Source organism: Eubalaena glacialis, chromosome 17 (genome assembly GCF_028564815.1).
Source record: "Eubalaena glacialis isolate mEubGla1 chromosome 17, mEubGla1.1.hap2.+ XY, whole genome shotgun sequence".
Taxonomy (NCBI): domain Eukaryota; kingdom Metazoa; phylum Chordata; class Mammalia; order Artiodactyla; family Balaenidae; genus Eubalaena; species Eubalaena glacialis.
In genome coordinates, this window is record NC_083732.1 from 24,176,885 (window position 1) to 24,189,003 (window position 12,119).

General features: G+C 37.5%; 1 protein-coding gene across 2 annotated transcripts in view; it reads right to left on the bottom strand.

Annotated features, from left to right (window-relative positions):
• The window catches only part of TPD52 (tumor protein D52), a 126,189-nt gene that overhangs the window by 19,894 nt on the left and 94,176 nt on the right, over positions 1-12,119 (bottom strand). For both annotated transcript variants that reach the window (XM_061171363.1, XM_061171362.1), the window contains exon 2: positions 8,912-9,027. In XM_061171363.1, the coding sequence (XP_061027346.1) occupies positions 8,912-9,027 (116 nt within the window). The remainder of the gene's footprint in view (positions 1-8,911; positions 9,028-12,119) is intronic.

The window sequence follows — 12,119 nt, forward strand, 5'->3', positions numbered from 1 at the left end:
TGTATTAAGTCAAACTAATCTCCATCCCCACCAAGATACACACAACCATGCCAAATCAAAATCCAACTTTCTTGCGTATTTCATATGAGTTTATACGCTAGTATAAACCAGAGCTCACCCTGTCAGCCTCCGTACCTGCCAAAGCCACAGGCATAAATAAATCACACTGTCTCCCCCAGAGAGTCCGGCAGAGGTGTGGACCCTCTGATGCTGACTGACCAGCCTCAGCTTGGTGGTTAGAAATGGGCTCCCAACCCAAGGTCAGCCAACCCATCAAGTGGCCACCAGCCAGTCTCATTCAGGAACGTAGTTTAAGGGCTTCCCTGGTGGCACAGTGGTTAAGAATCCGCCTGCCAATGCAGGGGACATGGGGTCAAGACCTGGTGCAGGAAGATCCCACATGCCGCGGAGCAACTAAGCCCGTGCGCCACAACTACTGAGCCTGCGCTCTAGAGCCCGCGAGCCACAACTACTGAAGCCTGCGCACCTAGAGCCCGTGCTCCGCAACAAGAGAAGCCACCGCAATGAGAAGCCCGCGCACTGCAACGAAGAGTAGCCCCCGCTCACCAGAACTAGAGAAAGCCCACGCGCAGCATCAAAGACCCAATGCAGCCAAAATAAATAAATAAATAAATTTGTATATATAAAAAAAAAAGGAATGTAGTTTGAGAAACTATGATCACATTGAGAGTAGAAGCTTGGATAAAGAAGCCCTGAAGTACAGGTGGGGCTCAGTGAGATTTTGAGATGTTACAGAAGCTTAAATATACTTGAGGGGCCAAAACTATAAACAGAAGCTATGAAGAAAAAAAAAAAAAAGACTTACAGAGTAAAGGAAAAGCCTAAGCCAGGAAAACAGAGGGAAAGGGCAGACCCACAGAGAGAAACAGACACCAGGTGGAAAAGACTTTTGTCCCAGGAGGTTGAAAAACTGGGTCCCTAAAGTACAGTTGGCCTTCTGTATCCACGGGTTCCACATCCACAGATGCAACTAACTGCAGACTGAAAATATTCGGAAAAAAAAAGTTCCAAAAAAACAAAACCTGAACTTGCCATGTGCCGGCAGCTATCTACATAGCATTTACATTGTACTTACATAACATTTACGTTGTATTAGGTATTATAAGTAATCGAGAGATGATTTAAAGCGTATGGAAGGACGCGCATAGATTATATGCAAATACTGCACCATTTTATATAAGGGACTTGAGCATCTGTGGATTTTGATATCCACAGGGGTCCTGGGATGAACCCCCTGCAGATACCGAGGGACGACCATACATTCATTAATATTCAAGACCCTTAGAAGAATGCTTCTCTTGGCTTGTGGCAAAGCCATATTCTTAGTCTTGACCTACACAACACTTCTATGAGCTCAAAGACAACATGGCCTGTAAAAACAACAGAGTATTGTTAAGCGAACTGACAGTACTCAACAAAAGGAAAGAAGGATAAATCAAATGTGATGTGGCGGCAGCTGCCAAAAAAAAAAAGAATAACATACTCTCAGATGGCCTTAATTAGAATACAGGCCCAGAACAAAAATAATCCTCTGTGCTTATGAGACAGGACCGCACATATTGTACCCTTTTGGGAAGTCACAGTTTGAGAAGTATATTGACAAAGTGGAATATGAGAAGAAAAGGGCAACAGTGATGAATAAGGTTCAAAATCAAGTAAATTAAATGACTTGCCCTAAGTCACCGAACTAATAATGTAGGAACCAGAATTTTAACTCAGGTTTTCTGACTCCGCTTCTCAGTTTACTGGCTAATTCTCATTGCACATTGTTAGCTTTCTAATATTTCTCTTTACCTGAACTCCAAATTTCAGATACTTCAAAGACTAGACTTAAAGGTTTTCTACCCCTTGACCCGTCCCTGAAGTATTCACTTGCCCTAATGAAAGTTAGAAAGAAAGACCACTGTAAATCTTTCTGAACAATACATGACCCAGTACATTCCCTGCTTTTGTTGTTGATTGTGCTAACATACCTACCTAGCTCAAGCTCAGAATACCACAGCAACAATTCCTTAATTATGGAATAATGAGTGGAAAAGTTACTGGTAATTAAGATTGTGTTGTAGAACTAAGAGTCCAGAAATAAACCTGCACATTTATGGTCAACTGATTTTCAACAAAGGTACCAAGATAAGTCAGTGGAAAAGAGTAGTTTTTTTCCACAAATGGTGCTGGGACAACTGAATTTCCATATGCAAAAGAATGAGGTTGGATCCCTAAGTCAGACCACATATAAAAATTAAGATAGATCAGAAATCTAAATGAAAAAGCTAAACAATAAAACTCTTAGAAGAAAACACAGAGGTAAATCTTAATAACCTTGGATTAGGCAACATCTCTTAGATATGATACCTCAAGCACAAGCAACCAAAGAAAAAATAGATAAATTGACATCATCAAAATTTAAAACTGATGTGCTTCAAAGGACAGCATCATGAAAGTAAAAAGACAACTAACAGAATGGGGAAAATACTTGCAAATTATATATCTGATAAGGGTCTAGTATGCAAAATACATAAAGAGCACTTACAACTCAATCACAGAAAGGCAAATAATCCAATTAAAATGGACAATGGATTTAAATAGACATTCTGCCAAAGAAGATATACAAATGACCAATAATCATATGAAAAGATGGCCAATACCATTCATTAGTAATTAGAGAAGTGCAAATGAGATACTACTTCACCCCCACTAGGATGGCTGTAATCAAAAAGACAAACAATAACAAGTGCTGACAAGGATGTAGAGAAATTGGAACCCTCATACATTGCTGGTGGGAATGTAAAATTGTGCAGTTTGGCAGCAAAACAGTTTGACAGTTCCTCAAAAAGTTAAACATGGAGTTACCATATGACCCAGAAATTCCATTCTTAGGTATATAACAAGAGAACTGAAAGCATATGTTCAAACAAAAACCTGTACATGAATGTTCACAGTAGCATTATTCATAATAGCCAAAAAGTAGAAACAATCTAAATATCCAACAACTGATGAATGAACAAAATGTGGTATATACCTATACAACAGAATATTATTCAGCCATAAAAAGGAATGAAGCACTGATATGATTACAACATAGATGAACCTTGGAAACATTATACTAATTGAAAGAAGCCTGTCACAAAAGACCACATGTTGTTTGATTCCATTTATAGGAAATGCCCAGAATAGACAAATCTATAGAAATAGAAAGTAGATTAGTGGTTACCAGGGACTGGGGAGAGGGAGGATTGGGAGTGAATGCTAATGGGAACAGGGTTCCTTTTTGGGGTGATGAAAATGTTTTGGAATTAGGTAGTAGTGATAGTTGTATAACCTTGTGAATATATATATAAATCAAGAACTGTACACTTTAAAAGGATGAATTTGATGGTATGTAAATTATATCTCAAAAAGGAGTAAAAAAACTAATGTTTTTTATCTCCATTTTATTTAATTTCTACAACTATTTCAAGCAGTTACCCTAATGTAAAAAACTGAACATTACCATTTGCTTTAAATGTAAATAATTTTATTATATCTAATTATTATCATAATTATGATATCATTATGATTATTATGATAATACTGTGATATCACAATGTCATATATGATATGAGGTAAAGTAATAGTATATCTGCCGTATCTCATGGAGTTTTCAGAAAAATTGGATAAACTTCTGATAAAACATGAATACTATACAAATAAAAGGATAAATGCACATGCATCAGAGTTCATGAAGACCTGGACACAAGACCCAGTGCTGCAGTGCACTACCTTATGACCTTAATCTCCATAATCTTGGATTAGGCAATGGTTTCTGACATGTGACAACTAAAGCACAGGTCACCAAAGGAAAAACAGATAAATTCAACTTCATCAAAATTAGAAACTTCTGTGTGTCAAAGGGTGAAAAGGAAGTGAAAAGGAAAACACACAGAATGGGGGAAAACGTTTACATATCATATGTCTGATAACTTCATTTGTTAAATAACATTACATAATCTATTGGGAGATTTAGACCTATATTAAGTGCTATTACTGTTAAGTTAATATTACTGATAATGACATAATTATACTGAGAGCAGGCAAGGATTTGGAAAAACTACTCTCTCACATACTATGAGAAATCTTCTGGATAGCATTTTGGCCTTGTTGGTGTACATGGGAATGACTCTGTGACCTTAAAACCCAGTAGACCCAGGGATTCTACTTCTAGGAATTTATTCTAAAGAACTAATTAAAGAGGTGCCTAAAGGATTATATGTAAGTACTTCCATCAAAATACTGTTCATAATAGCAAAAAAGGAAAACAACTAAATGTTTATAAATAATATGTCCATTAACTAAAAATGAGCTTGAAGCAATTAAAAAATGGGCTATGCAGCAATTTAAAATGATGTTTTAGAAGATTATTTACTGGCACAAAATTTTTTTTGAAATTCAGTTAAGTGAAGAAAAGTTATAGATATGTATTCTGATGCCTTCATAAAATACTGAAATATGTTATAGCAATACATACATAGCAAAAAGTCTGGAAATCTGGAAACAGATAATCTAAAACTTTTACGCTGTAGGTAATTTTAATTTTCTTTGATTTTTTTTTTGTTTCTGCACTAAACATAAATAACTTGTGGAAAAAGTATTTTTGTTTTCTCTTTTCAAAATAACAATATTAGGCATGTACCACATACTCAATATTTTTAATTCTTACTTTCCTCGTAGGGCTTATCACCAATCTGCCTTACCCATCCTATCCCCGCCTAGTTTATAAAAGCTGATGTAAAAAAAGTGGATTGAACAAACAGATAAGTGAAAAGGAAACAGGAAACCTGAACAACACTATAAACCAACTAGAGCTAACAGACATAAATAGAACACCTCACCCAAAAACAGTAAATACACCTTCTTCTCAAATGTACACGGAACATTCTCCAGGACAGAGCATATGTTAGGCAACAAAACAAGTCTCAATAAATTTAAAATCATACCAAATATCTTTATCAACTATAATGGAATGAAACTAGAAATCAAAAACAAAATGAAAATTGGAAAATTCATAAATTTATCAAAATTAAACAACACACTCTTAAACCACCAATGAGTCAAAGAAGAAATCACAAAGGAAATTACAAAATACGTTGAGACAAATGGAAACAAACACACAGCATATTAAAACTTATGAGAAGTAGTAGGAGTAGTGCTCAGAGGGAAATTTATAGCTGCAAATGCCTACATTAATAAAGAGGATCTCAAATCAATAACCTAACTCTACACCCTTACAGATCTAGAAAAAGAAGTGCAAACTAAACCCAAATCTAACAAAAGGAAGAGAATAATAAAGATTAAATATAAGCAAAATAGAGAACAGAAAAACAATAGCAAAAAATCAGTGACGTCAAAGGCTGTTCCTTGAAAAGATCAACAAAATTGACAAAACTTTAGCTAGACTGACAGAGCAAAAAAAAAGAGAAGATGCAAGTAACTAAAATCAGAAATAAAAGTGGTGACACTACTACCAACCTTATAGAAATAAAAAGGATTATAAGAAAATATTATGAACAACTGTATGCCAACAAACTAGATAACCTAAATGAAATGGATGCAATCCTAGAAATTCACAAATGGTCAAAACTGACCCAAGAAGAAACAGACAATCTGAACAGATCTATAACATGTAAAGCAATTGCACGAATAATCAAAAATCTTCCAAAAAGAAAAGTCCAAGACCAGAAGGCTTCACTGGTGAATTCTACCAAACAAAGAAGAAATAAGGCCAATTCTTCTCAAATTCTCCCACAAAATAGAAGAGAATGGAAAACTTCCTAACTTATTCCAAGAGGCCAGCCATTACTATGATACAAAAGCCAGACAAAGATATCACAAGAAAACTTCAAGTCAATCTCTCCCATGAATACAGGTGCAAAAATACTCAGCAAAATACTAGCAAACCAAATCCAGAAGCATATTAAAAGAATTATACACCATGACCTAGAATACATACACCTAGGATAAAGTGGGATTTATCCTAGGAATGCAAGGATGATTCAACATATGAAAATCAATCAATGTAATATACCATATTAACTGAATGAAGGGAAAAAATACATGATCATCTTAATACGGTGCAGAAAAGCATTTGACAAAACCCAACACCCCTTCATGAAAAAAACACTGAACAAACTAGGAATAGAAAGGAACTTCCTCAACATGAATAAGTGCATTTATAAAAAAACGAAAGCTATCACCATACTGAATGGGGAAATATTGAAAGCATTTCCCCTAAGATTAGGAACAAGACAGGGATGCCCACTGTCACCGCTGCTATTCAACATAGCACTGGAGCCAGATCAATAGGGAAGAAAAATAAATAAAGGCATCTAAAATGGAAAGGAAGAGTAAAACGACCTTTAATTGCAGATAACATTATCTTATATAGAGAAAATTCTTAAATAATCCACAAAAAATCTATTAGCGCTAATAAGCAAATTCAGCAAAGTTGCAGGATACAAGATTAACATGGAAACTTCAGCTGTATTTCTATACAGTAGCAATGAAAAATCTGAAAAGTAAGAAAATTCCATTTATAATCACATCAAAAAGAATAAAATACTTCAGAATAAGGGTAACTAAGGTAGTATAAGATTTGTACACTGAAAACTATAAAACATTGCTAAAAGGAATTAAAGAAGACCTAAACAAATGAAAAAACACTCCACATTCATGGAGTGTAAGACTTAATATTGTTAAGGTGGCAATACTCCCCCAAATCAATCCTCATATTCAATAAAAGCCCTATCAAAATCCCAATGGCATTTTTTGTGGGTAGAAAAGTAGATTCTAAATTCATATAGAATTGCAAGAGACCTTAAATAACAATTTTGAAAAAGAAGAAAAAGGTGAAAAAGTCATACTTCTCGATTTCAAAACTTACTACAGAGCTATAGTAATCAAAAGAGTGTGGTACACTCAGAAAGACAGACATATAGATGAATATATCAGAATTAAGAGTCCAGAAAGAAACCTTTATATCTATGTGAAATGATTTTTGACAAGAATGCCAAGAGCATTCAGTGAGGATAATGTCTCAACAAATGGTGCTAATAAAACTAAAGTCACAAGAGAAAGAATGAAGTTGAACCCTACCACAAACCATACACAAAAATTAACTCAAAATGGATCACAGGCTTAAATATAAGAGAGAAGTTTTAGAAGAAAACATAGTGTACATCTTCATGATCTGAGTTTTGGAAATGGATCCTTAGATACAATGCCAAAAGGACAAGCAACTAGAGAAAAAATAAATTGGACTTCATCAGACTTTAAAACCTTTGTGCATTAAAACACTATGAAGAGGGACCTCCCTGGTGGTCCAGTGGCTAAGACTCTGTGCCCCCAATGCAGGGGGCCCAGGTTCAATCCCTGGTCAAGGAACTAGATCCCACATCCTGCAACTGAGAGTTTGCATGATGCAACTAAAGATCCCGCGTGCCGCAACTAAGACCCAGTGCAGCCAAATAAATAAATAAATAAATTTTCTTTTGGAAAAAAAAGACACTATGAGGAAAGTAAAAGGACAATGCATGGAATGGGAGAAAATGTTTGCAAATTATATTTCTGATCAGGGTCTAGTATCCAGGATATAGGAAGAGCTCTTACATATCAACAACAAAAAGACAAATAATGTTTTAAGAACGTGGCAGAGGTTTGAATAGACATTTCTCCAAAGAAGGCATATAAACGACTAATAAGCACATGAAAAGATGCTCAATATCATTCATCATTAGTGAAATACAAATCAAAACCACGATGAGGTACCACTTTACACTCACTAAGATGGCTATAGTCAAAAAGACAGAAAATAAAAAATGTTGGCAAGGATGTACAGAAGTTGCTGATGGAGATGTGAAACGGTGTCCCTGCTGTGAAAACAGGCTGGCAGGTCTGAAAAAAAAGTTACACATGGAATTACCATGTGATGAGCAATTCCACTTCTGGGTATATCCCAAAGGAATTAGAAATAGGTATTCGAACAAGTAGTTTTCCACAAATATTCCCTAGCTCAGTATCTACAATAGTCAAAAGGTGGAAACCACCCAAATGTACATCAACAGATGAACGGATAAACAAAATATGGAAGATAAATACAATGGAATATTATTCAGCCACAAAAAAGCAGTGAAGTACCAATACAAGCTCAACAAGGATGAACCTCAAAAACATTATACTAAATGATAAAAGCCAGATGCCAAAAGTCACATGATATGTGATTCCATTTAAATGAAATATCCAGAATAGGTAAATCCATAGAGAGAGAAAGCAGATTAATTGTCGCCAGGGGCTAAGGAAGGGAAAACTGGGGACGCCAGCTTAGTGAATATGAGGTCTCCTTTGGATGTGCTAAAAATGTTTGGAACTAGATAGAGATGATAATTGCACAGCATTGTGAATATGCTGAATGCCACTGAACTGTACACTTTACAATGGTTAATTTTAAGAAAAAAAAAAGAGAGGGAGGGAGAGAGGAAGGTATGGAAAGAAGATTCAAAGGACCTCTATCCACAACACTGCCAAGGGGAGAAAAAAGTCAGTGAAGCAGCTGAAGAGCCAAGCACATCGGGGTTAGTGAGGTCACTTAGAAGATATTCACTAGTAGCCCTCGTCCATTTCCCACTTCACACCCTACTTCTCAGATCCACTTTACCCTTACATACCTCCCCTCATATAAAAACCAACTGATCTCACACTCCCTCATCTCCTCTCCCCCACTCAATATCTCTAGGAGAGTAAACACATGTTGCTTTCTCTGCCCTGAAACTGACTCTACGATATTACCATGTGCTTTAGAAAAACAAATGACAATATATTAAGTGCAAAACATGAAGTTCCAGAAGGATTGCGCCTTTACCTTTGCAAGTTCCCTTCTTAGCTCTTCTTGCTCCTCCTCTGATAGGGTCTCAGTGGCACTGATAGTGGCAGCAACATCTTCTCCTTCCTCGGGTACTGGGTCTGTTCTCAGTAGACCTTGTTGGAGATTTAAAAAAAAAAAAAAAAAGTCTGTAAGGTATGAAAGCTAAGTAAAATTCTCCTTTGGGCTCCTCCACTGCCCCAGCCAGAATAAAGCCAATTAGGTTTGAGCCACACCTCATTTTTCTGCACCTTCAAATGATGTGGTTTTCCAGGAACGCACCAAAAAAAAAAAAAAAAAAGCCTGACCTAACCACTAAAAACCACCAAATGACACCCTACCAAAATATGAATTTAAAAAATACAGCACCCTCTCTGCTTCTGTTCATTTCTCCAGTCACAATATACTTACTGCAAAGCAGAAGAGTTAAGAGGCCAAGAATGGGATCTTCCCAAGACTTTAAATGCTTAACTAGTCAATCAGCATGACTAATAATTCATAGTAACCAAAGGAAGGAGACTGTAAATGTCTTTAGCTTCCTCTACTAATCAGATTCAACTCTTAACAGCCTCAATGAAGAACTGTCTAAAGAAATTTTATTCCATTTCTTTCCCTTAGTTAGTGGAAGTAGGAGACACCTTTTGGAGCTTTTTAAAAATATGTATCTCATCCAGATACCCTTTTAAAAATCCTAAATTATATACTCAGAGAAATGACCAACACCCACATAATATTTCTACCAAAACACTATTTATGACCAATCCTGCCACACCCATTGTCCTGGAATAGAGCCAATGTCTACTCATCCATCAGGAAGAACTCGGTATTTTCAGAGTAGTCAGGAATGCACCTGCCTCTCGGCAAGTCTCCCCTCTCTTCTGCTCAACCAACCAAGCACAAGGCTAAGCGCGTGGGCAGTGAGGCCCCTGAACCTTGGGTGACAAATTTAAGAGGGCACTAAAAAAACTCAATATAAATTATTTTAATATAATATTTTTTAAAAATGAAAGTTAATTCAAAGAATCCACGGTGAACAAAGTACCAAATTTTTAAATAGACAGGCTCAGTATGGCTGATTTTTCCTTTTGCCTCAGGCTCCAAAGGTGGCTTTTCACAGCACTGTTACTGATCTTGTCTTTATTTAAAATGTTAGTATGTTGTTCATCATGGATTCCTTCAATTTTAATCTTCTTAAAACACTGCATTAACCTAATACTCATCTTGATTGCAGGGCTTTTCGATGCCCCCTTAAATGCTACACCTGAGGCGAGGGCTCGCTTGCCTTACCCCAGTCACTGTCCTGCCATCCATTCCCATTCCCCAGCTGTGGGCGTTCACAGTCTCCTCTGGCAACAGCTTTTTTGCACAGGGAACAAGGAAAAGGTCTCCTCCTCTTCCTGCTCTTTGCCTCTTTCTGCCAGTGAGCATTCCAGGGATCACACTGTTCCCCACCAGCCCTCACTTCTGGGAAGGGCTGGTTCCACCACAGTGGCAACGTGGCATCCGCCCAAAGCAAGATGCCAGGTGGCAGATGACAGACCTAAGAGGCAGGCAGAGAGGAAGACCGAGAGAGAACAAGCACGCTCGCTGTTCGACAAGCAGCCAGCGCCATGGCAAGCCCAGGAGAATACGTACGTACATTGTGTAAAAGGTACAAAGACACTTGCACATGATCTATTGTATATTAACTGCATAAGAGTGGTTGATAATTACAATAACAATAATCAGTAGCATAACAGTGCCTACCTGAAAGGTGTTTACAGAATTGTTAAAGGCATAAACGTAATACAAATAAAACAATTCAAAAACCACAAACTAGAGTGGCAAATAGGATCTCCTTCAAGTCCTCTCATGCAAAGACAATACGTGACAGGTACAATCAGTGGACAGAAAGCCTCGATGAATAGCTGCTTCTGCAGGTCTCCTCTAAAATATCTTCAAGCAGATTGCCCAAGTACTGATAGAAATCTCATCGTGTCACGCTCCAGCTTAAAACGGTTCCTTTAGTAGCTCCTTGTTGTTTTCAAAGCAAACTTCAACCCTGTAGTTTAGCACACAAGCCTCACTGGCCCCATCCCCTGCTATCTGGCACTGGAACCTCTTACTCCAGCTTGAGTCATATCAAACTGTGGACACGGTGCTGTGCCATGTACGGCCAGAAACCACTGAGGAGGGTCCATGTGCGCTTGCAAATGTATGCCCTATACCAGATTATTCGACAAAGGAGCGTGAGACTGAGGATGGGATACAAGCATACAGGCAGCAATCGTACGAGGCAAGAGAATAAGAACCACAACAGAGTTCATTACAAACATTATTTTATTTTTAATGTTTTGCTCAGACCCTCTCAAGTTCTCCAACTAGGACAGGACCCAACAAAGTGCAACAAAACTCAGGTGCTGGGACTTCCCTGGTGGTCCATGGTTAAGAATCCACCTTCCAATGCAGGGGATGTGGGTTTGATCCCTGGTCAGGGAACTAAGATCCCACATGCCGCAGGGCAACCAAGCCTGCGCGCTCTAGAGCCTGCGCACCGCAACGGAGAGCCTGGGTGCCGCAACCAAGACCCGATGCAGCCAAATAAATAAATAAACAAACAAAAAACTCAGGTGCTAAACCATGCCTTAAATAGCAAAGCCTCTTTCACGCTTTTTAATAAACACTGTTTTGCAAATCTACTTATGGGGGAAGATGCAATATCTGATTACTAATGATGCTTTATGCGTAACTGCCCAATTCCAGAAAGAATCTAAGAGGATTCTGATATTAATCAAGAATTTAGTTGAGCTACCAAGGAAAATAAGAATCTCAGAAAAGGGCGTTCTGGGGTTGTCCACAGTTAGCTTCGGGACCTCCAAGATGACCTTGGGATTTTATACTCAGAGTCTAAGAAAGCTAGTAATTATATGTTCTGCTTTTTTCATATTAGCCTGTAGGTGGCAGCAAATTATCAATATTAAAATTTAAAGGCGAGGTTTGTTTTAGGATCATCGACTAGGGAAAAAATTGGAAAATTAAGGACAGGAAGGAAGAACAGAAACACAGATATCGAAATCACCTGCCAAACCTAACAGTCATGACTTAGGAAAATTATTAATAACCATAGCCGCCCCCACAAAGTGCATTCTATTTATATCCAAATCTGAGCTAAGTGGTCCCAATACATTACATCATTTACTTGCAACACTTCTGTGAGACAAGGATCACC